The sequence below is a fragment of the Phocoena sinus genome, chromosome 12 (assembly GCF_008692025.1).
Source record: "Phocoena sinus isolate mPhoSin1 chromosome 12, mPhoSin1.pri, whole genome shotgun sequence".
In the NCBI taxonomy this organism is placed as follows: domain Eukaryota; kingdom Metazoa; phylum Chordata; class Mammalia; order Artiodactyla; family Phocoenidae; genus Phocoena; species Phocoena sinus.
Window position 1 is genome coordinate 26,485,661 of NC_045774.1, and position 26,244 is coordinate 26,511,904.

The window sequence follows — 26,244 nt, forward strand, 5'->3', positions numbered from 1 at the left end:
GTAGAGGGTGTAGCGTGGGGAGTCTCTAGCATAAAGATGGTGGTCAAAACCACAGGAGTGGGTGAGGAAGAGCTAAGTAGCATGTGGCGTGAGGAGAGAATCCCCAACCAGAGGCAAACCAAGCGTTTATATACCACAGAAAAGTTCTTGGGAATTACTAAGAGGATAGGAACTTTAAGACTCAAAAGTGAATTAACTGACTAAAAGAAAAGGTTAAATACAAATTATGTGAGTAAATTAAGCCATGGAAAAAATATTTCTCCTCATTTAAAAGTGCAAATGGAAACGCGTTGCTGGTTTATTACTGGGAAAAAGGTACTAGTATACTCATTTGGGGGACAGTGTCTTATGAATTGCTTTTTAAACTGATATAGGAGTACACATAACATCCCATAAAAATCCATAACCTTTACAGAATCTAATCTCTATTGTAGGAAAATTATAAAAAGTAAATTTTTAAGGCGAATGAAAAATGTAGACATTAGAATGGGAAAAAGCAAAAATATGAAAATAATGGATATAGCCAAGGGTAAGGTGATAGTTACCACTCTTCATAAGGAAGGTAATAGGTATTACCACCAAATGTAAACAGAGTACCTGTTCTTTTTACCCTAGCTAATTCTGATAACAATCTTTTTCATTTCTCCCAGTCTTTATAGAAAAAATAATTTAGTGTCTTCATTTGCATTTCTTTCATAATTAGTAAAGTTGGGCATATTTTACATATTAGGTGTTTATACTTCTGTGATGACTAAAGTTGTCCTTTGTCCATTTCTTTCTGGACTGTGTACGTCTTTTTTATTGACTGTATCCTTTGTCTGCCATGAGTTACACATTTATAATTTCTTGCCTTTCACCCAAGTCTTACTACGTAGATGTTTAAAACATTTACAAAGTCAAATTCATTTTTCCTTTCATTCTTAAGAAAACTCCCTTTCCCAAGAAGATAAGAATTTTCACCCATGTTCTCTTCTACTATTTGGGAGTCATTGTTTCATTTCTACTTTTAATTCTTTTACCCGTCTAGTTTCTTTTTTTTTTTTTCGTATAAGGCATGAGATAGGGATTCAGCTTTATTATCTTGGTTTCTAGGGCTGCCATAATAATTACCACAAACTTGGGTGGCTTAAGACAACAGAAGTTTATTCCCTCACATTTCGGAGACTGGGCCAAGTTCTGTCTGACAGCTCCCTGGAAAGGTCCTTTCTTGCCTCTTACCAGCTTCTGGGGGTTGCTGGCAACACTTGGTGTTCCTTGACTTGTAGATGCATTGTTCTAATCTCTGCCTCTCTTGTCACATTCTTCCCTATGTGTCTCTGTGTCCAAGTCTCTCTTTATAAAAACACTAACCATTGGATTACGGCCCACTCTAACCCAGTAAAACCTCATTTTAATTTGATTAGATCTGCAAATAGGTTATTTCCACATAAGATCACAATCATAATTATGAAGGGTTACGACTTAACATATCTTTTTAGGACACACAATTCAACTCATCATCTCTTTTCCCCTTATAAATTACTCAGTTGTCCCAACACTACTTATTAAAACATCCAACTTTTCTGTGCTGATTTCAGATGTCAGATTTGTCATATGCTGATCCTCAGTATTCCTGGGACTGTTCATTGTTTTGTCTTGTATACATACCACACTGTTTTAATTCTTACAGCTTTCTACTGGGGTTGTTTTACCTTGTGAGCCCCTCAATACTTTGGGTCAGTGTTCACTGCTCATGTTTCTCGCAAATGATTGTTCTTTCAGGTGAGTGGTAGAAATTTTTCCCAAGTTTTCCCCAAAATTTGGAGGTCCTTTTGGGATTTTTATTAACCTGCATTGACTTTGTACAATGTTTAGGAATAACTAGCACTTTCCAAATTTGATGTTTTGCAAGAATGGAGTATTGAATATAGTATTTCTTTATTCAAGTCTTATATCCCTCATTAGTTTTATGCTTCCTACGGGTGTATGGCATTTCTTACATTTAGTCCTTGATATTTTGTGTTGCTGATGGCAATATAATCTTGCATTATGACTTCTAAATGACTGTATGTAAGAAAACTATTGTTACAGATTGTTTTTAATCCAGCCAACATCTAAACTTTTCTTTTACTGAAGTTTCAGTTGATTGTCTGGTTTTCCCAGTATAAAACTGTGTCGTCTATAAATAAGAATCATCTTGCCTTCTTGTTGCCAATAATGTACTTTGTATTTTATTCCCTTGTTCTCAAACTTTGATAAATTGGAATAGTCTGTTTCTCTAGAGCAACATACCTACTAAATTGGTCAAAAGCTGGTGACTGTGGGTAAATCACTTAGCCTCGTGGGAGTTGGATTAAATTCTCTCTACCTTTGGCTCTAAGAATCAGTGTTTCCATTTACATTAACTAATAAGGGGATCCTCTTCCTGACACAGTTCTGATTCTTAAACTAATTTTTCCCCTAAATTACTACTGCTTTCCAAAAACTCGTGCCATTGCATCATCATTTCATGCCAAGTTAAATTGTCTAAGATTACTGCCTGTGTCACCTTTAGGATACTGGATTTTATGCCTAAGAAGATATAAATGGATGACTTAGATCATAAATCCCAGCTTCGTTTGTTCGGTGACTAGTGAGCTTCCTTTATGAGGTGCAGGACTTACTCTACATTTTCCCCTTCTATGCTTCTACATTCTCCCCTTCTATGCCTCTACATTCTGGAGCTTGGACTCTTTTGGTCACTAGAGTTACCAGCTGGGAATGAATGAACAAACAAAAACAGATGTATAATTATTGAACTGTTTTCAAAAATACCCACCTCGTCTCATCTTTACAACACCCCATGAGGAGGAATTGCTGTCCGCATTTAAGGTGAGGAATCCATCAGATTAAGAGACTTACCCAGTAAGTGGTGGAATGGGGATTCTGCTTCCAGTGCTTTCTCCAGTAGATCTCAGCTGCCGGCTGGTGCTTATGGCATAAGTGTGTGGAATTATAGTCAGATGCTAAGAAAAGCTAGACAATTTGCAAAACTAACAAACAAAAAAACAGCTCTTTTTTCTTAATGGATTTGTACCTGCTATTATTTTTTTTGTTTAGATACCATTCGTATGCAAATGGGCATAAGTCTTTTTTTAAAATTCATTAATTTATTTAATTTTTGGCAGCGTTGGATCTTCATTGCTGTGCGCAGGCTTTCTCTAGTTGCGGCGAGCAGGGGCCACCCTTTGTTGCTGTGCGCGGGCTTCTCACTGCGGTGGCTTCTCTGGTTGCTGAGCAACGGCTCTAGGCATGCGGGCTTCAGTAGTTGTGGCTCGCAGGCTCAGTAGTTGTGGCCCACAGGTTTAGCTGCTCGACCAGGGATTGAACCCATGTCCCCTGCATTGGCAGGAGGATTCTTAACCACTGCACCACCAGGGAAGTCCAAAATCATCTCTTCGGTTTTTTAAGAGTACCAATCTTCACGTTCCATAACAGGGTGCCAAACTCAGTGAACTGATTTTACCTCAACAGTTCCACCTGTGTTATGCCATCTATAGAACTGTTCTTTTCCATCATTTCCAGTGTTGTCGTGCAGGGCTGCATGGAACCAGATATGACTCTCTCCAGATCTGTAGGGATCCTCTGTTCCACATAGCAGGATTCCCACTTGACTCCTGCTGAATGTTTGGGAAACATTACTACAGCTGTCCCCACACACCCAGCCTGCAGGTAGGACTCATGTTTATCAAGTCTCTGTTATAAGCAGATGTTTGGCAAATTTCTCTTACTGATCCCCTAGAGACCTGGTGAGGCAAGTATTACACATTTTTTTCCAAGTGAGGAAACTGGGGCACAGGAAAGCTAAAAGTTGTTAGGTAAACTAGAAATCACAGAGATATGCCTTGGGAATATAATAGGAACTCAGAATGTAAATGAAACTTTGAGGACAGCAGGTCTGAGACCTTGTGCAGCTAGGGCATGGGGACAGGTGCAGCTCAGAGGCTAAGTCAGCCAAGTGCTGGGATATGGGAGACAGGAGCCCAGCGTGACCTTGAGCAGGTCCCTCTGCGGGAGTCTGCCGGGCTGAGGGAAGGACACATCCCTTCCCCCAGGGATTGGGGGAAGGCAGGCGGCCTCTGCAGTTATGAAGGTGGAGTCCCTATTTTGGGGAATATGGGATGTTTAAAAGAGTCCAGAGACCCCAGTAATCACAACTTAGTCAGTGTTCTGGGTTTGTCTGGGCACTTGGGGGAGGGGGATAAGAAATGGCATCCTATAGGACTTTGAGCACCAGGATGGGGACCCCGCTGCAAACGAATGAATCTCAGAGAAATGTATTTTGAGACTCAAACTCGAGTTTCACTTATCTCCGAAGTCCAGGCTTTATCCACTGTGGTCTGATGTCTCTAGCTTCCTATGTAAACAAAGGGACACTAAACCTTCCACTTGTCTTTGAATATACGTTATTCTTTAACTTTGACAACAGGCACCTACCTCCAGGTACAGCCTTCAGTGAAGCTGTAAATACACTGGAATAAGTTACGATGGTTACTCATGATGCTATAGTAAAATAGTACATAAAGGCATTATTTTAAAACAGGAAAGGTACTTTCCTTACTCTCAGGTTCATGAGGATTAAAAAAATCTTTTTAGAAGCTCAGTGTCCATCTTGTTGTATTGCCTGGATGTTTTACCTTTGCTCATGAATAATAAATTAACAGTAATCTGTTTCTCTGCCCTTCAACTCCCAGAAAGCAAAGCAATAGGAAAGGGGATTTCCAAATGCAAATGGTTGCCAAAGTCAGCCTGTTTTTCTTTCCTGGGAATCATGAAAAAGCAACAATGAGAACTGAAGTTAAAAAGCTTCTCCACTTGGAAGGTTGGTTTTTAACTCTCTCTGTAAAAACCCTTGGATCAGAAAAAGTAATCTGAATTGCAGAATTGTTAAAGAAATAAATAGAGGGAAAAAATTACATTTCAGAGCCAAAGGGAGAGCCTGGGGGATACATTCCAGAGTAAATTCCTAGTGTAAATACTTGTACTGTTATAAAGAATAAAACAAATGAAATAAACATCTGACAAAAGGAGTTTTTCGTAAAAAAAAGAAAAACAGGTTAAATAGAAGAAAGATAGAAGAAAGGAATTTTAAAAGGTAAAAGGAGATATGAATGAGACATTAAATTTTTAAAAAGCAGAATATATAACTAATCATAAAATCTGGTTCCTTGAAAAAAAATTCAACTCTCTGCAAATACATTTAAAAGCATAAATGAAGTGCGCACTCTTCTAAAGGAAACATAATTTGTAGACTTTTCTGAAGAGAATAAGGACCACGTAGCCCCTCATTACCAAGAAGGGATGAAGAAGATGATGTTGGCCCCCTGTGGATGGGCTCTGCTGGCTTGTTCAGTAGTGGATGCCTAACCTGGGGCCTGGCACACGGCACATGCTCAGTAAAGATTTGTTTGAGTGAATAAAGAAAGGAATGAATGGTCAAATCTTTCTTTATGGAATCAACATTACAAGTGAAAACAACACATGATTTTATAATAAACCTCATACCCTGAGGGCAGGGAGATCTGACTGCACCCCTCACTGTGTCACGGCATGCTATGGAGCCTAGTCAGGTTGTCCTAGCCTCTCTGTGTCTCAGTTTCTTGTAACATCAGGATAATAATACAGACCTCCTGGGCTTGTTGTAATGATTAAGTAAGATAATGTATGAAAATGGGACTTCCCTGGTGGTCCAGTGGGTTAGACTCCTTGCTCCCAATGCAGGGAGGCCGGGTTCAATCCCTGATCGGGGAACTAGATCCTGCATACATGCCGCATCTAAGAAGCCCACATGCTGCGACTAAGGATCCCGCATGCCACAACTAAGACCTGGCACAGTGAAAATAAATAAATAAATTCATTCATTAACTTTAAAAAAAGATAATGTATGAAAAGAATCCACCATAGTGCCCCACAATTATTAGATATTATTATCAACACTAAAACACCATTAAAATTACTGTAAGAAATTTTATAAAGATGACATCTTGTAGATAAGCTTAAATTTTTTTTCTTTTGTTATGAAAATTTTCAAATATATACAAAAGTACAGAGTATAATGAACCCCCGTGCACCCAATACCCAGTTTCAATAATTATCAGCTCATGGCTGGTCATCCCCTTCCCCAAACACTTGGATTATTTTGAAGCACATCCCAGACATTATGTCATGTCATCTATAATACTTCAATATCTATTTCTAAAACAATAATAATAACCAAAATCCCATATCACACTTAAAAATAAATTAATAATGATTCCTTAATTAGATGAATTGTTGGTCGGCTGGAAGCCACAGGAGAAAAGAAGAGAATCGAGTCGGTCCAAGGCAGGGCTTTAGGTAAGTTCTCTCCAGATCCAACATGATAGAGGCATCCACTGTCACTGTCAAGGCAGTCTCTTTGTGCTGAGGGTCTGATGGCTGGGGGTTGGGGGTGGGGGCGAGATAGAGGGGAGGGGAGGGAATAAGTTTGAAGCCAGCATTTCATGCCTGAAGAAAAGTAAAGCAAGGGTCTCCCATTATCTGTAATTTTCTTACTTCCCAAAACAAATCTCATTTCATTTGAAACAATTCTGTACAAATTCCTCTGCTTCCAAATTGGTGAGATTTTAGAATTGAATTGTATCTTTTCATTACCTTGAGTCACAGTTGGTAGTGTGGCTTTTATGCACTCTGATATCACACAGTGAGCTCATCTAAGGGTGACAAGACTAGTTTAGTTTCTGAAAATTTTTTTTAAAGATTTTTTGATGTGGACCATTGCTTAAACTATTTATTGAATTTTGTTACAATATTGCTTCTGTTTTATGTTTTGTTTTTTTGGCCCCGAGACGTGTGGGATCCTAGCTCCCTGAGCAGGGGTTGAAGCCTCATCCCGTGCATTGGAAGGTGAAATCCTAACCACTGAATCACCAGGGAAGTCCCTGGTTTCTGAAATTTAACATAGCACAGAAGCTCACACATCTCTGAGAGAATTCAGTTCTTAGACTATTTGATGCTCTGCTCTCTTTCCCCCATTTCCCCTTATTTGTTCTACAACATCAGGAACCCAGTGGAAACCCCAGTTTCCTTCTCTGCTGCTACTTATTAAACCTTAAATTAAGATATTTTCTTTTTTTCTTAACTGGAATTTGAAGCAATTTGGTTGCTCCAAAACATAAGCTACTGGCATTAAAGATATTGAACATCGATAGTTCAAACCCAGATTTCTATTCCCCATTTAAAACCAAGGTGGATGAAAAGTCTAGAGTTCAGTGGCTAACATGAGCAAGGAGATGAAGGACGACGCTGAGGAGGCTAGGAGACAAGGAGTCCCCAGAAGGGGCAAAGGGCACCTAAGATAGGCTGCTTGTTTCTTCTTTGAAAGCCTAAGCCAGCTTAGAAGCAATGGAAACTTCACCTGGAGGAGATAAGGAGTTTGGATTCAGAAGTCTGACCCAGCACAACGGCACTGGGAAACACCCTCCATCCTGCTGGGGAAGTATGTCTACTTCCCCCTTTAGCAGTCTGGTTTGGGTAGGTAGGGCAATGTCTATTTTATTTGCTGCTGCATCCTTGCTGCTGAGAGCAATGCCTAGCACGTGGTAGGGCAGCAAATATGTGTTCTTGACTTAATTAATACTTAAATAATTATTGATTAATTAGTACTGCTCTGCAGCCATCACTATTCCTTACTAAAGGGGCTATTCTACCGAGAACTTGAAAGTTTGACTACCCAAGAGGAAAAAGAAACCAGCATATATTTCTTCTTCTGACCCGAAAAGCCCCTTTAAAACAATCTTTATGACTTTCTTGTGCTTTAATGTATAATTTTAGTGTCTCTAAAATCATGTGGTACAAAAAAATTTTTTTGGTAATAAAACTGATGTAGTGAGTCATGGGCAAAGAACAGATGACCTAGTTTGATTAGATAAGAAGATAGGACAAAGATTTAATGTAGTTCAAAATGAACATTGCCCCCGCATTCATCCTTTTAAGGAATTACTTGGTTTGACGGGCTCAAAATCTTTATCAGCTAGGTTGCTGGAAACCGAGGGCAGGAATGGAAAAGGAAGAGGCATGAGCTGAGTGGGGCCCATTGACCGGGGGCGGCTGTGGAGTGTGGGAGGGAGCCCTGCAGAGAGGCTGAGGGGGCAGAGGGTATGAGGTCTACACCAGGGAGGTTACTCGAGGAGCTTCCATGAAAGCAAGAAAAGGAAGAATCAACCAGAGACCCCACCTGCTTGAACCACTGCCAGGGGCCCTGATCATTGCAACTGCCAAGCCCTTTACTCAGAATCACCCTGGCAGCCCCTCTGCCCTCTCTGCCAGAATCCCCGAAGGCCTCCTTCACTCACCTGCGAGCATCTTGCATAATTCCTCACCCTACCTGCCCTCCGGGCCACCCATCCTCAGTGTTTCGCCTTTTCTCAGCTAGCAAAGCTTCCAAAAAAACAAGCGTCCACATCAAAGTGACTTAACAGCAAATGTTTTCTGAAATGATTCTTAATACTTATTACCCCCAAATTATAATACAATATAATTTATGAACAAAATGAAATTGTATTTGCTTCAAGAACCATGGTTACAACCAAAAGGGGATGTTGAGTGGGACGATTCGAGTTTCCTCTCCTGTCCAGAGCTGTCCTCCCCTTGAGGGGAACGCTGGTCGCCTGACCAGTCACGCTCGCAACCATGACACCTAAATGTTGTTTTCTAGGCTTCCTCATCGGTGTCCTCCTGCCTGGTGTGGTAGGTAAGTGCTTCATTTATTTTTAATTGCTCACAGCTTTGTCATCTGAGTCTGCTCAAGGGGACTGTTAGACATGGCCGTGGTGCATTTCTGGGCTTTGTAAAAATTTCAGCTTTCTCCTGTCACTAACTGGTCCGGACAGACATGGGGTCCGTTTCTCTCTGCAGCCTGAATAACTGCATGCGGACTTCACGAGTAGCTACTAAAGAGGAGGCGCTCTGTGGGTGCAAAACCTTCACACAGGACAAACACACACCCCTCTCTGTCTCCTTAGCCTTTCTTTCGCCTTCAAGGGCAAGATAGCATACTGGTTACCAGCATAGCTCCTAAGCCAGACTGCCCGAATCTGGACTTCAACTCTGCCATTTTATCATCTAGAAAAACTGGGGCCACTAGCTTAAAGCCCCTCTGCCTCAATTACTTCATCTGTAAGGTGGGGATTGTAGGTCACTGTGAGGATTAAATGAGTTAATACATGACAAGTGCTTAGAGCAGTGTCTAGCACAGAATAGACCATAAATAAACAACATGTGAGAATTTGCTGTTGGTATTTATGGAGAACTCTTCAAGAGCAGAGGGCATCTTATCATCTCAACATACCTCTGAGCAAGGTCATTAGGACCCCCAGTTAACAGATGGGTACCTCTCAGTATAAGTGTCTCAGGTAACTTTCACAAGACTGTACAGTTGCCCAGTGACTGATAACATAAAAACAATTCAATCCTCCGTTTCCCAGAAATGTGTGGATCTGAGTAGACTATGACTTTGGTCTTTGGTCAGACCAAGAACTCAATTAGCAGAATACGGCAGGAATTCAAGTGGTACCCAAATGACCTCGGCTCTGCATCTTACCAGACCTGTAACCATATGGGCAAGATACACAGCTTCTTTAGACCTCAGTTTCCCCACGTGTAAAATGTACTAATAAAAATACCTACCTTATTGGGTGGTTGTGAGAATGAAAGAAGATGTAAAGCTTTGAGCACAGGGCCTGACATACATTTAAGGTTCAAATACGTTCAGTGATGAATGAAGGCCGGCCAGGGGGAGGAGGCAGAGGGAAAGAAGAAGGAATATCTTCAGCCTCTCGTTACTCTGCTTCCTCCATTAGCTCCTCTCTCCTGAGGCTCTTCTGTTGATTTTCTGTGACGGGTGAGAGGCAGGCTCCAGGGCCAGACAGGCTGGTTACAAAATCAGCCCCACCGTCTGCAGCTGCACCAGCTCTTTCACTTCTCCAAGGCTTGGATTTTGGTCTGTAAGAGGAAGACCGCAATAATATCTTTTGCACAGATGAGCTGGGCAGACTCAGTGAAGACAGGTAAAATCCCCTCTGTGTCTGCTACAGAGGGATTGCTATTTTCTTTGATGGAGGTTAGCAGTGGTGTTACAAAAATGAGAGAAGAAATCTGAAGACAGACGAGGTAAAGGACACTGGACTATCTATGTTCGGGATAGAAAATCGACTCTAGGAAGGATCTTCCGGAAACTGTGCATGCTTGTCACCTCCTGAAAACTTCTGCTAAGTACAATTTTATGTGCTAAACACGATTGATCGGGTAGTGATCTGGGTGAACAAAACCAATGGTGGCATTTGACTCTTTCCAAGTACACATCACCACTTGATGCACTGAAGGAGGTCCAAAAATAAAAATAAAAAAAACAAATAACAGTATGACACTATTTGGTTGGTAAAAATAACTACCTAAGGAAACAGCCCCATTCATTGGAAAATAACACATCTTGAATGTTCAGAGCTGAGACCATGGGCTTAGGAGAATTTGCTTCCATCTTAATGATATTTGAGCAAAGACTTAAAGGAGATGAAGAAATGAGGCATGTGGAAAACGCGGGAAGAGTATTCTAGGAAAAGGGAAGGGCCACGGCAGAGACCTCAGATGGGGCCATTCCAAGCATGGTGGACCAGGAGAAAGGAGGTCACTCTGGAGAAGCCAAGGGGCAAGTGGTAGAAGATGAGAAAAAGACAGGGGATGTGCTTCCTCACTTCTCCTGCCCACCACCAATCCCTTAGCAGAAACTTTGGGCCTATTAGAGAGGCAAAGCTTTACCTCTGGCCATTTTAGGTTTTCAGCTGGGACTCTTTTTTTTTTTTTTTTTTTAACTTGCACAACGTTACATGTCAAATTTGTTCAATAAAAAAGTCGGCTAGGGGCTTCCCTGGTGGCGCAGTGGTTGAGAGTCCGCCTGCCGATGCAGGGGACACGGGTTCGTGCCCTGGTCCGGAAAGATCCCACTTGCCATGGTGAGCCATGGCCGCTGAGCCTGTGCGTCCGGAGCCTGTGCTCCGCAACGGGAGAGGCCACAACAGTGAGAGGCCCGCATACCACACACACAAAAAAAAGTCGGCTAGGACTCCTTAACAAAAAGGCAGATTAATAAAACAGTTTATTAATAAGTGCAGCGCACAACACCAGGGGGGATCCTGTATGAAGAGAAACTCAAAATGGCGGCTTAGAATTCCAGTTTCTGTAGCACCTTCAACTAAGCACGATACACCTGTAGGAACGTGACAGGACAGAGGAAAGCAGTGTTAGTCTTCCAAGGGAGGAAACTGTGGGAAAGTAAATACGTGGGAGAAAACTAATGGCGTAAGTTTCATTTGCAGATTCTTCTGGTGCCTTCTTTGGGCTGATAAGAATCTGCCTCCAGTAAAGTACAAGGAGACTTTATTGGGTTGGCCAAAAAGTTCGTTCGGGTCTTGCCGTACGAGCCTACCAAAAACCCGAACGAAATTTTTGGCCAGCCTTATATATCCTGCCTTTAGGTGGCAAAAGGGGGAGGTCAAGAGAGCTTTTCCTGCATTTGCTGCTTCTTAATGGCCTTCAGCTCAAAATAATTTTTATGTCAAAGAGACATATTTGGGGGTAATATATTCTGGTTTCCTTCAGACCCTAGAATAAAATTTTGTCAAAGGTCTCTTGCCTCCAGTGGACTGAATGTAGGTGAGATTGAGCTCTCATGTCGCATGAATTGACCAAGAAAGCACAAACTACACCAGTGCGAAATTATCCCCCTTCCTGTCGAGACTCTTCTCGGGAATGCTGGGTTCCATGGCAAGCCCTTGGGCAGTTTCCCTCCACAGCCCGGACCATTCCACCTGAGCAGTTATGCTCGGGCACTTGGAACCAGGATGCAGGCCGGTAAGGAGTGGAACCCGCCTACATGCAATGAAGCCAGGTCAGCTGAGAGAGGTGGAGGACAATGAAGTAGGAAGAAGAGATGAAGCAAGAACCAGAGAAAGGAGGAATGAGTTCCAGGCTGAGGTCCTGGAGGCAGAATAGAATCCAGGCGAAAGCTTGCCTCAGAGGAGCAGTAACGCCGGGTCTCCTAGGAAGGTGGGCAAAGTGGCCTTCATCTCAGTCATTACATTCCATCACCACCAGGGCTGGAATTAAGGACAATACTATCTTTTCACTGCTGTTACTTCCTCTCCAGCTTAGGAGTGGGGTGGGAGTTTATCACGTATGTTTTTATAGTCTGGATCACAACTGTCCTGACACTTTAGCATGCATCAAAATCATCACATCAAAGATCAAAGATGTTGATTTCTGGGCTCCACTTCCACCATCTGCACCTGTAGCAACTATTTCAAGGAATCCTGACGCAGGTATTATTACATTGAAGATTATGGCTAATAACGATGGTGCTCATATCAGTGTTGCTCTGTTTCTTATTGTTTTAGAAACTCAGCCAGCCCACGAGTCTCTGAAACCTCAACGAGTACATTTTCAGTCCCAAAATTTTCACAACATTTTGCACTGGCAGCCTGGGCGGGCTTGTCCCGGCAACAGCAGTATCTATTTTGTGCAGTATAAAACGTAAGTAATCTGAGCTTCCTCCAGCTAGTAGAGATGGCCACTAAGATTCCATGTTCTAGAAGGCGATGGAGTGTTAGGCTCTGAACTTTTGTCAGTTTCAGAAGGGTTGAGAAGAAGCAGAGGTGGGGGCAGGAGTGTGTCTTCCCTGAAGGTGACACAAAATGCATGATGACGTGTAGTCTGTGACGGGAGATACTTCATCCCTCAGAGACCCAGCACTGAGACTTCACAGGGTCAGCCTTTGGCTTCACAACAGAGACTCTCAATACACATTTGTCCACTGAATGTTAGAAGCGACTTGTTTAGCCCCTAATAGGTCGTCAATTAAATTGACGTTATTGATAGTTGAAAAAGAAGTTGTGGGACACATGGATGTGAGTGTGTAAACTACATTTTCAATTTGAAGGTCATTTCTTTAGAGTGGGTTTACTATTTAGAAAATTCTTTTCAAAAATGAACGCCTCCTGTAAGCATGAATGCAAATTGGAACACGCTGAGGCATGTTCCTCCTGTGTGATCTTCAGACAAAATCTAGTGGATCGTTGCCAAAATTCAGATATAATCCACTCCTTTCCTGGATTGAGGCCTGGAAACAGAAGCTCCTGATTTGCAAATGGCAGGTTTTCCCCTTCACACATCTCTGTTCAGGGGGCTGGGGGTGGGAGTATGCAGATAGGAGTTGAAGCTCTTCCTTCTCTTACATAGATTGAGATTCTGGCTGAACATGAGACAGGAGATATTATAGTTTAGCTTTTATGATTTTCTATTCAGAAATTCAGAAGATTAGATGTAGCTATGGACCAAAGTAGCAATTTTTGTGCCATAAATTCCTTCATGTCTCTCCAGCATGGGGTAGATCCAAAGTCAGATTTTTCCATTTATCAAGCTCTCACTAACTTCAAAGGACTATTTCCAGAAGTTTCTCCGTCTTTAACTGCTGCTTTTCTCAACATATTTTGTGTAGCAACTGTAAACTTCACAAATCTTTACAATAAAGATTCCTCCACTCCAAAAACAGATTTGTGCGTCGTTGGAAATGCTTCCCTGTAGGAAGTGGGGATTGGTGATCTTTTTATATTTCCCCTGTAGGCAGTATAAACATATCCAAAGTGGGCCTATTTACGGTTCAACATAAACAGTGGATTAGACGTTGTTTTTCCATGAAATTAATGAAGAGTAAACGTTAGGGCCCCATGGAAAAATTTCATAGTTGTAATTCTTTTTCCTAAATAGAGCTCTTAAATTTGTATAAATTTCAGAATACCTGGATCCATTCCTACCTATGTGATATTTTCAATATCACAATGCAGATTTATATTTTCAAAATCTTTCGTTTTGGGTCTATCCAGTTCTCATGGGTCTACTGACAGTTTTTGTCCCATTTAGGATAGGACAAAAAATGAAGTATTACACTAAAAAAGAAGCCAGTCATTAGAGCTAAATTCAGCTAGCAAAGGCAATGTCTAATAAGAGTTAGAAAACATTAAACTGTGCTTAATATATGTTGTTGGTTCTGCTCTTATGGTGTCTTCTGATATAATGAAACTGCTGTCAGCATATAGTTTACAGAGTACAGACATCAGCAATGCTCTTCATTATATGGCTAAAAAGTTATATTTCAAGTCCTTCAACAAATATTTTGGAAGCTTTCTCCCCAGCCTCTAATTCCTGCTCTGTTCCCACCATCATCTTATTGCATTTTCTTTGATTTGTGACTGGTAAGGAAGGGAAGCATTAATCCTCCCTTTTGCTGTTACACCATCCCACAGTCTTAGGCTGAATGAACGTATCTGGCGCTTTGCCTCATTACCTTTTCTTCCTGGGTTCTCCCCATTCTCTCCCAGCCTCTAATTACAAAACCCCTTAAAGAGCCCTTCCTACAACCTTGTTCAGTTGTCAAATAAGAGATTGATGCTATGTGTTGGGTAAGTGTCACCTGAGATGAAAAGTGGTAGCAACTTCTCAGAATCAGCCACGTCACTCAACAGCAAGCTGATAAGAAGTGAGGAAAACCACAAAGTGTTGAAACCTCAGGAGCCTGAAGGACATGGAGAGCTCGTAGTCAAAAATGGAAGTTGGTTCAGACCCCAGAAGAAAAACTTCACTAAGTACTAAAACTCCCAAAACCCTCATGCTAGTGTTACAGAAGGTATCAAGCTTGAGTTTATATTTCAACGAGATAGCACTTTGATAGCACTTTAATTAATTTAAAACTTTTAAAGATACTTAAGAACAGCTGTCAGCTTTCACAGTGGCGCTGATATTGGAGGACAAATTTCAGCCAGTCTGAAAACTGAATAGACTGAAAAAAACTGAAGACTCCTTCAATGGAATAAAGGAATGCAGATTTTTGTCTTTTCCCTTCTATAGGTATGGACAGAGACAATGGAAAAATAAAGAGGACTGCTGGGGAATTCGAGAGTTCTTCTGTGACCTTACCAATGAAACGTCAGACATATGGGAACCTTACTACGGGAGAGTGAGGACGACCCTGGCTGGGGTCCACTCAGGCTGGACCATGACACAGCGGTTCTTTCCCTGGTGGGAAAGTGAGTTCCATGGAGTTTCTTTGCATTTGCTTTTCCTGCCCTTGAATAGCCCTCATGGAGCATGGTTAGCTAGCTACCAGGCCCTGTGCTTTGGTGAGGTCCACACCATCGTCTCACTTGATGTCATTCTCAGAACAGCTCTAGCAGATGGCTTTTACTATTCTCGTTTACAGCCCAGGAAGTCAGGGCACAGAAACTTTAGTAGTAGCCCAGGTCTCAGAATTCAAATTTGGCTGCCTCTGATTCAGAGCTGACATTCTATCCCACTGCCAGGATGTTGCCTGCTAGAAAAAAGAAGTATTTTTAGATGGCAGAAAAGGAGCCATATGGGGTTATTCCTAAGCATGACGGTGAAGTTCTTGAAAATACACATTAGAAAAATTTTCTATTGAGGAAATTAAGACTTTTAGTCACCTGTCCAAAAGAGGAGACAAAAAGTGCTCTCTTGTATCCATTTCTCAATGATGTATATTCTTCTAATTTAGTCATAATGTCAGAATAATATACTATAATCTATGATGTAAATTATACATGGAGCCATTGCCAGCAGACCTTATACAAGGGGCTTCCCTGGTGACGCAGTGGTTGGGAGTCCACCTGCCGATGCAGGGGACACGGGTTCGTGCCCCGGTCTGGGAAGATCCCACATGCCACGGAGCGGCTGGGCCCGTGAGCCATGGCTGCTGAGCCTGCGCACCCGGAGCCTGTGCTCCACAACGGGAGAGGCCGCAACAGTGAGAGGCCTGCGTACCACAAAAAAAAAAAAAAAAAGACAAAAGGTATGAGAAAAAAGGTTTAATGTGTATGTACAAAGATATGCATAACAAGACAGAAAATATGGGTATTTACTAGTCCTCACAATGGCAACTAGTCATGAAGCTGTAGTTAATATTTATAACTGCTTTTCTCATGATTTAACTCAACGTTCTCTTTCTTTTCAGCCAGCATCTCAACTTTCCATTTTTGAGGAGTTTGAGTCCTTTTGATCTTTTTCATATTAGCTTAACATAGTCTTAAATTAATTTTTATCACTGAATATAGGAGTTCTAAGAGACACCTCCAAGGATACCAAGAATACTTGACCCCGCTGTATATATAATTCTATTTCCCTTTGATAATTGGAACTAGTCACCCTAGACAACAGAAGTACCGCATTTCCTCCTTGTTGGTTAAATGGCATAAAGAGATCCCAACCTTCAGAAGGCAGCCTCAACTTCCAATTCTTTGAAAATATTGTTGTTATAACCCAGAAGAATTAAGGATCAAATGTATGGGCATTGCCTCCACCTAGATTTATTAAACAGCTTTACTGAGATAAAATTCACATCCCTTATGATTACTCATATAATGTGTACAATTCAATAATTTTTTACTCTATTCACAGATAAGTACAACCATCACCCATAGTCAATTTTAGAACATTTTCATCACCACAAAAAGGAAACTCCATACTCTTTGGCTATCACCCTCCTATTCTCTCCCTCCTTTAGCCTCTCAGCCCTAGGTGACCACTAATCTACTTTCTGTCTCTAAAGAGTTCCCTCACCTTGATATTTCATATGAATAGAATCATATAATATGTGATGTTTTGTGACTGGCTCCTTTCATTTAGCATAATGTTTTCAAGGTTTGTCCATTTTGTAGCATGTATCAGTGCTTCGTTCTTTCTTGTGGCTGAATAATATTGCAGTACACGGATATACTGCATTTTGTTTATCCATTCCTCAGTTGATGGATATTTGAGTTGTTTCCACATTTTAGCTCCTATGAATAGAGCCCCTATAAGTGTTCATGTACCAGTTTTTGTGTAGACATGTTTTTATTTCTCTTGGGTATATACCTAGGAGTGGAATCACTTGGTCACCCTGTAACTGTATGTTTAATCATTTGAGAAACTACCAGACTGTTTTCCAAAGCAGCTGCACCATTTTCCATTCCCATCAGCAGTGTATGAGGGTTCCTATTTCCCCACATCCTTAGCACCACTATGTCACCTTTTGATTATAACAATCCTAGTGCATGTGAAATGGTATCTCATGTGATTTTGCTTTGCATTTCCCTGATGATTAGTGATGTTGAGCATCTTTTCATGTGCTTATTGGCCATTTGCATATCTCCCTTGGAAAATTGTCCGTTCAGATACTTTGCCCATTTTTAAATTGAATGATTTGTCTTTTAATTACTGAGTTTTAAGTTTTTTGTATATTATGGACACCATTACCTTATCAGATATATGATTTTCAAATATTTTCTCCCATTCTGTGATTTGTCTTTTAACTTTCTCGGTGGTGTCATTTGAAGCCCCAAAGTATTTAACTTTGGTGAAGTCCAATCTACCTATTTTTTCTCTTGCTACTCATGCTTTTGGGGTCATATCTAAGAATTCTTTGCCAAACCCAAGGCTATGAAGATGTATCCTAAGCTTTCTTCTATGAGTTTTATAGTTTTGGCTCTTACATTTAAATCTTTGATCAATTTTGAGTTCATTTTTATATATGATGTGAGGTAAGGGTCCAACTTCATTCTTTTGTATATGGCTATACATATGTCCCAGCATCATTTGTTGAAAAGGTATTCTCTACCCATTGAATGATATTGGCACCCTGTTGAAAATGCAAGCCATAGAGAGAAAATATTCACAGTGCATGTTTGGGACAAAGGACTATGTCCAGAATGTATAAAGAACTTTTACAAATCAATAATAAAAAGACAAGACAACTAATTTAAAAAATGGGCAAAGACTTGAACAGGCTTTTCACAAAAGGGAATATTCAAGTGGCCAATGAACATATGAAATTCCATTAGTCATCAGGGAAATGCAACTTAAAAACACAATAAATTGGTACTATACACTTACCAGAATGGCCAAAATTAAACTTTTTAAAAATAATAATGCCAAGTATTAGAGGGAATGTGAAAAAAATGGGAACTTTCATACACTGCTGAAGGGAATATAAATTGGTGTATCTACTGTGGGGAAATGGCAGAATTTACAAAAGCTAAACATATATAAACTCTATCACCCAGAAATTCCACTCTTAGTTATATTCCCAACAAAATGAATGTTTCTCAAGTGACATATACAAGAATGTTCCTGCTACTTTACTCAGAATATCCAAAAACTAGAAACAACCTAAAAGTCTGTGAATAACACAATGGATGAATTATGTTATTCATACAATTAAATACCACACAGCAATCAAAAGAAAAAACTCTCTTTTTAAAACGTTTTTATAGCATTCTTTTTATATATATATATATATATATATATATATATATATATATATATATTTATTTATTTATTTATTTATTTTATTACTTATTTTTGGCTGCACTGGGTCTTCTTTGCTGTGCACGGGCTTTCTCCAGTTGCGACGAGTGGGACTACTCTTCATTGTGGTGTGCGGGCTTCTCATTGTGGTGGCTTCTCTTGTTGAGGAGCACAGGCTCTAGGTGCACAGGCTTCAGTAGTTGTGGCACGCAGGCTCAGTAGTTGTGGCTCACGGGCTCTAGAGCACAGGCTCATTAGTTGTGGCGCATGGGCTTAGTTGCTCCGCGTCATGTGGGATCTTCCCGGGCCAGGGCTCGAACCTGTGTCTCCTGCATTGGCAGGCGGATTCTTAACCACTGAGCCACCAGGGAAGCCCCGAAAGAACAAACTCCTGATACATGCAACATGGATAGATGTATAGACTTTAGATTGCCAGGGCTACCATAGCAAAATACGACAGACTTGGTGGCTTAAACAACAGAAATTTATTTTCCTACACTTCTGGAGACTGGAAGTCCAAGATCAAGGTGTCCACAGGTTTGGTTTCTTCTGAAGCCATTCTCCGTGGCCACTTTCTTGCTGTGTCCTTCCATGGTCATCCCTCTGTGCTCAATTGTATGTGTCCTCTTATAAGGACACCAGTCATATTGGATTAGGGACCATCCATACCACACATATGACTTCATTTTTTAAAAAGCCATATGCTTTTTTAAAAAAGACCCTATCTCCAAATGCAGTCATATTCTGAGGTACTGGGTGTTAGGACTTCATCCTATGAATTTGACGGGAGGCACAATTCAGCCCATAATTATATATATACAAATAAAAGTGAAAGAGTGAAACAAGGCAGACACACAAAAAAGTGTATATTGTATGATTCCAAAAATGAATGTACATGGCGATAAAAGTTAGGAAAATTGTGGTTATCCTCTGGGGTTAAGTAATTGGAGGAAAGGTGAAGGAGGTTTCTGGGGTGTTGGTGATGTCCTGTTGTTTGTTCTGGATGGTAGCTATACAGGAGTGTTTATTTGTAAAGATTTGTTGAGCCATATCCTCACGAGTTATTTGTCTGTATCTATCTTATAAGTTGATAAAAAGTGTATTTAAAGATTTTAAATTCTAACTAAACAACAAAAAAGAAAGCATCAACTTTCAACATGTGTTCACAATAAAAACACAAGGAAGCAGATCAACACAAGCAAGGTTGGAAGAAACAAGTACTGGCTGGACCAGTGCTTCAAGGTTTTGTAATATTGGAAGCAGATAATAAATTAAATAACTTAAAGAAATAACAGAGGGAATAAAAACATAATCAAAGGACAAAATATTACTCAGACCAAATAGATTGAAAAAGACCCAAATAGAGCTCATAGAAATGAAAAAAATATAATCATTGAAATTCAAAAAGTTGATTTGGGGGGTTAAAGATCAGTTTAGACATGACAAAGTAGTAAACTGATGGACTGGAAGACAGCTCTGAAGAAACCCTTCAGAATACTCCACTGAGAAAAAAAAGATGGAAAAAGAAAATGACATATGGAAAATCGAATGAGAAATGCTAACAGATGTTGAACTGAAATTCTAGAATAAAAGCATGTATGTCTCTGTCTCTATCTATCTCTAAGTTGATTGATCATGGCTAGTTTTCAAGAATTATAAAAGATATGTATCTACAAACTAAAAATACATAATGAATGCCGAACAAGAAAACAAAACCCATTAACGAATTAAATCATTTAGAATTACCATAGTTAATCTGGGGGAAATTAAAGTGACTATTAATTTATTTAGTTTTCTTTCCTAGTTAGCGATCATCTGATTATTGATACCAAATGCAAGAAACAAAAATTCTCTCTTGATCCTTCTCCTGCTATTCCATAGTATATAACATAATTCTGTTGAAATAATTTTATAGCAACAAGTCTTCAAATGATTTTCAAGCTGCTTTGAAATTTTACATCTTTAAGGACCTACAAAATATTTGCCTTACACTAAGATCTTCACCCAAATAACTTTTTATACTTCGTTTTCCAAAACAATCACTGCAGGCTGTGGAAATGATTGATAAAAGTCCTCTTAAAGCTGATTCAGAATATATGTCTTTGCAAATAAAGAATCATCTGCAAAGAAACTTCTCAGATATTTATATTTTAGGTGTTAGCAGTATCTCTTCATAATGATTTTTGCCAGATCCTTGAGCTTAATAATGATTTGTTATTATGCATAATGTGTCCATATGAAATATTACATTTTTGGGTGATATTGTCAAATTTTCCTATTTTTCCTCAGCAAAAATAGATCCACCATTCATGAATATAACCCAAGTTAATGGATCTTTGTTGGTGAATCTCCATGCTCCCAACTTACCATACAGGGACCAAAAAAGAAAAAATGTATCAATGGAATACTACGGGCTAGTATACCGAGTCTTTGTAATTAACAATTCACTGGAAAAGGTAAGTTCAGATGAATAGATTAGTTTGGTTTTTTTTTTTTTTGTTTAAGCAACATTTTAGCCATAAAATAGGTCCTGTCTTTTGCTACTCTATCCCCTCTTATTTTTCCTTATCGTTTTTTAGTTCCTTCTCACTTTCACCCTCATTGATAAGCAATTAGTGGTTATCATCGCCATCAGAATTGTGTGTATGTGTGTTTGCACCTTTCCCGTCATTCAGCTGGTTTCCTTTTGATTTTCCCTGCATATCTAAAGATTGGTATTAACACTATTTAATTCCATTTGATTGTCACAAATATTCATTTTTATGGACTTTACACACCTTATTTTAAAGTGGCTTTTGGATCAGAGCATTATATATTAGTGCCAGTTTTGCTCTGATATTATAATCCTCCATTGGTGACTTTATTTTGGTTTGGTGAATGTTCCTTTGTTTTGGTGTCCATCTAAGACAGGATTCCTTTGGCTGTAGAAAACAGAAACCCATTCAAACTGGTTCAAATAGAAAAGTGGAGGGGAGAGGAGGATTTTTACTTGGAGGTAATGATCAATCTTACAACAGCCAGAAGCAAGAAATAAAGAGCTGCCAGGCTTTGCAGTCACTGGGAAGGAGAAATGGAGAAGCAAGGTGTAAAGAATCTCACTCTGTTTCTCTGTGGTCACATGCCACATGTCTACAACTGTCCCCAAATCTACTCCATTCTCCTCACTGCACAGTTCAAATTCTTAAAAAAGAGACTCTGACCACTGGGTCAATCAATCAGCATCACTAGGGAGAAGTCATGTGGTTCCTCCACAGCCATGTGACCTGTCCCTTTCTCAGTCTGTGAGCTAGGACTCTGGAGAAGGAGGATGTGTCTTGGAAGAAACCCTACAACCCATCTAAACTGGTCATGAACAACTTAGTTTTATCAAAAATAGAGCAAGTCAATGACTTACTGGAAACCATTTATCATCTCATTTTTCCCCCTTGTGTGTAGGAGCAAAAGGTATATGAAGGAGCTCACAGAGTTGTTGAAATTGAAGCTCTAACACCTCACACTGGTTACTGTATAGTGGCTGAAATGTATCAGCCCACATTAGACAGAAGAAGTCAGAGAAGCCAAGAGATATGTGTGGAAAGTCCTTGAAGTGCTCTGCAGAGTGGCAATCCAAACTTCTGAGAATAGGTCAGCTCGTTTTGAAGAATCTCATTGAAAGTTGTTTATATATATATATATTTTTTCTGAAATATAGTTGATTTACAATGTTGTGCTGGTTAGTTTTTATATATTCTAAATGCAATGTTCACCGTTATACTTCATAGACCTCTTTGTTTAATCATTCTTTCTTCCTTTATATTTTATCTGTAAACTAAATTTAAGCAGTTCCCCTCCGCAAAAAAAAAAAGAAAAACATTAGAATTTAAAGAAGAGGCAGAAAACAAAGGGCTCTGTGAAATACAGAACTTTATTTCTGACAGTAACATCTCTAACATAATCTCCATTCTTCTAAGTCAGCTAAGTAAAAATTAAAGAACCAAGGAGCAGTAGGCATGTTTTTAAATGTTGAATGAATTTTTAAAAATAGCATCACAGACAAGCAATCCTGATGCAATCCTTTTTCACTATCTATTGACAGTTAACTTGACATAGATATTTCAACTTTCACATAAGTGGAATTTTTATGTGAATGAGCATTTTCCCATACATTTCTATTTTATATGAATATACTTTCCATACATTCATTTTCTATTATATAATATTCTTACTTAATGAACCAATATTTTCTTTTAAATTCTGTTCTATGTAAATAAGAATAATATTTGAAAAAAAGCCTCTCATGATCTCTGGATTAATATCTAGGTTAAGTTTATCAGCACTAACATCTAAATACCAAAGGATGCCTACTCAATACAATTTCCTTCATTTAACACATACTCACATTAAGGTCTTCTTTTCTGTTTTTGTTTGTTTTTTAATATTGCCTGAGAAGAATGTATCTTTATTCTCAAAGTCAGGTATAAGATTTTTCAGCAACAAAGTAAAAAAGAACGTTTAACTCTAATTTATACCACACTCATTACTCAATCCTCCTGGTGAAGTGTCCCTTGCCAGTGGCATCTTCATAATCTCTATATACAAGGATCTTTTGAATGACAGTTTGGTTGGGGACATAGGGTATGGTTGGGGACCAGGTAAAGAAGTTGACTTGCAGCTGAAAGCGTAGCATGGGTGGTAGGTTTATTGGGGAGAGGGGCTAGTGCTGGCAGAGATTGTAGAGCCAGTTAAAACCCACCAACAATCTCCTAGCAGCTCCAGCCCGCAACAAGTGAAGGTCTATGGGCTCGGGCTCCGTGTAGCAACAGAAGGCTACCTTCCTCACCTTGGGCTCAGTGTTTAAGGCTGTCTTTTTCTGTGACGAGCTATGAATTGGAGAACATTTGTACGATTCCTCATGAACATTGCTACAAAATGTGACAAAAATATATTGTTTCTGGTTATATACAATTACACACAATAATAAACTGATTAAAAATTTAGAAATGTGTGGAGGGAGAAAGTAAGAGACAGAGAAAGAGCTAGAGAATTATTTTCACTGCTTTCCCATGTGGTCAAAAAGAATGAATTTGAGCACACATCTCAAGATAAAAATTACTTTAATCTATGTTTTTGAATTACGGTTTGCTTTTTTGTTGTTGTTGTTGTTGTTGTTTTTGCTTGCTGTCCTTTTGAGGGGGAATTAAGAGCAATGGGATGGGTATAGAGTAAGGATTGTGTGTGGCCAACAGCATTTAAGTTTTTGAAATTCAATAGTCCTGAAGACTGATCTTAAAACAGTTATGGCTGCCTCATGAAAGTTATTAGGTAGCATCAAGTTTTATTTTATGTTTGTTGTACTTTGTTTTTGCTTTCATGCTTAGGCAAGTTACTAAGTCATGCTTAGGCAAGAGTAAAATACTTTGTAAAAAATGATAACTGCTACATTCTTCATTGGGTTCGGACTATACTGTACTATTTCAATAAATCTTTTAATTTTTTTGCTTTGTATTTTGACATATCTGTTACTTGGGTTTTTTAAAGGATAGACTTGTAAATTCTGTCAGATGAAATCCTAATTAGACTTCTTAGACTACACTAAGTTCCAACCAGAAAAGAGCAAACAGTGTTGAGCAGGACTTCAGGCATTCCTTGATCTTGCCCTATGATCAAGTGGCAATTCCACTCTTACAGGTTCTCTGGCCAAAAGCTTTGGGGCCATCTTTGTTTACTCCCTTTCAGTCACATCCTATATTCAATCTGTCAATAAATTCTACTGGCTCTAAACTTCAAAATATAACTTTCCTCACACCTACATTATTCCAGGCCAACACCCCTTCTCATCTCGATGATTTCTAGAGACACCTGGCTGGTCTCCCTCTCTGCTCTTGCCTCATTCTAGTCTGGTCTCAGCAGGGTAGCCGGGTGATGCTTTGAACATAAATCAGATCATGTCACTCTTCTGCTCCTAACCCTCCAATGGCTCCCCGTCTCATAAAGGTAAAAAACCAAAGTTCTTCCCATGGCCTCCAAGGTCCTGGATGATCTGACTCCTTTTCTCCTAATCTCTCCGGCCTCAGTCCCTAATTCTGACCACTCTCACTTTGTTCCAGCACACTGACCCTGCTGCTTGGCCCTCAAATGCAAACGTTCTGGCCTGAGGGCCTCTCTACCGGCTGCTTCCTGGAAAGCTGTGCCAGCAGTCCATAGGCTAGCGCCCTCACCTACACTAGGTCTTTGCTGCAAGGTTGCCTTATCAGTGACGCTTCCCTCACCATTTGATTTAAAATGGCAAACTGCCCACCGTGACTCTCTCTACCCCTCATTTTCCCTCACAGCACTTAAACCACCTGACACACTGTCATTCACTTGTTCATCTTGTTTATTGTTTGTCTTTCCCTCCTCCACTAGAATGTAAAGGCAGATCTGTCACTTTGTTTTGCTTTGGTTTGTTCTGTTCCCACAGCTGTCTCTTCATCCTCTAGAACAGAACCAGTGCATAGCAGATGCTCAATTAATATTTGTGAGATAATTTAGTGAAGCAAGAGTGGAACCACTGACATCATGGGAGAGTTGGTGAGGAGGACAGGGGAGGAGACTTTTCTTATCATTTTGTACAATCTGCTGCCTATCTTCCTCCACAGGTTAGTGTGAGAGAGTGAGCCATTCTTTACAGAAACTCAACGACGGAGATAAGCAGAGATAAGGTCTTGGGCAATTCTGAGCAGAGCTATTCTGGAGTAATTGTTTCTTCCTCCAACTGAGTGTCACTTCCTAGGCATTGTTTGCTCTCCTTGGATAGTGGTCACGTCCAGAATTCCCGCCCCAGGTTTTCTTTAAAAGGAGAGAGGGAGTGCAATTGGGAATGTGAAAAAACATACCCACTTTGATGAGAAGGAATTTTAGAAAGAGTTCTCAATATAGGGTTGAGGTAGGTGTTCATGGAGTAAATTCATTTCTAGGATGGGTTCTCACAGGACAGCAACCCAAGATCACACAATTTGGGATTATTTATATGAGGTTTATGGCATCCTTAGCAATGGCTTTTTTTGCCAGAAAAAATTATTCAGGGGATATTGGGATTGTTTTTAGTTAATTCTTGATTTATGAAAACTGCAAATTCAAATCCTTTGTTATTCTTTGTTTTTAAGTTCAACTCATAAACCTCATTACTCCTGTTTATAAATCTGGCAACTTTTAGCAATCACTTTTAAGAGGACTTTTACAATTTAATTGAATGATTTTAGATATTTATAAATTTAATATATTCCATACCCTTTTGAGCACCTCAATTGTATAACACACAAGTTGTCAAGAACTGTAAGAGGTCTGATAGCTTACCCTGCTCAGAAGCTAACAAGTTAGCCTGTCAACATTTTCTCAAGGCTAGCAGCAGACATGAGACTCCTGGGTCAGAGACAAAGAGCTTTAACACTCACAGCAGTAGCCTTAGCCAGAGTATCATCATTTTGCATCAGTTCACTGTCCAGTAGGTCTGGGTTAGGGGCTTCCCTGGTGGCTCAGTGGTTAAGAATCTGCCTGCCAAAGCAGGGGACGTGGGTTCGAGCCCTGGTCCAGGAAGATCCCACATGCCATGGAGCAACTAAGCCCATGCGCCACAACTACTGAGCCAGTGCTCTAGAGCCCATATGCCACAACTACCGAAGCCCGTGCGCCTAGAGCCTGTGCTGTGTAACTAGAGAAGCCACCGCAATGAGAAGCCCGGGCACCGCAACGAAGAGTAGCCCCCACTCGTCGCACCTAGAGAAAGCCTGCATGCAGCAACGAAGACCCAACGCAGCCAAAAATAAATAAATAAAATAAGTAAGTTATAAAAAAGAATAGGTCTGGGTTAGGACCCAATTATAA

At 40.0% G+C, this 26,244-nt stretch overlaps 1 protein-coding gene across 1 annotated transcript; it reads left to right on the forward strand.

Annotated features, from left to right (window-relative positions):
- Positions 1–8,688: 8,688 nt before the first annotated feature.
- On the forward strand, positions 8,689–21,987 carry IL22RA2 (interleukin 22 receptor subunit alpha 2). The gene is made up of 5 exons (XM_032651875.1): positions 8,689–8,749; positions 12,447–12,582; positions 14,953–15,131; positions 20,692–20,858; positions 21,838–21,987. Exons 1-5 carry the CDS (start codon positions 8,689–8,691, stop codon positions 21,985–21,987), a joined length of 693 nt encoding a protein of 230 aa, XP_032507766.1.
- The last annotated feature ends 4,257 nt before the right edge of the window (positions 21,988–26,244 follow it).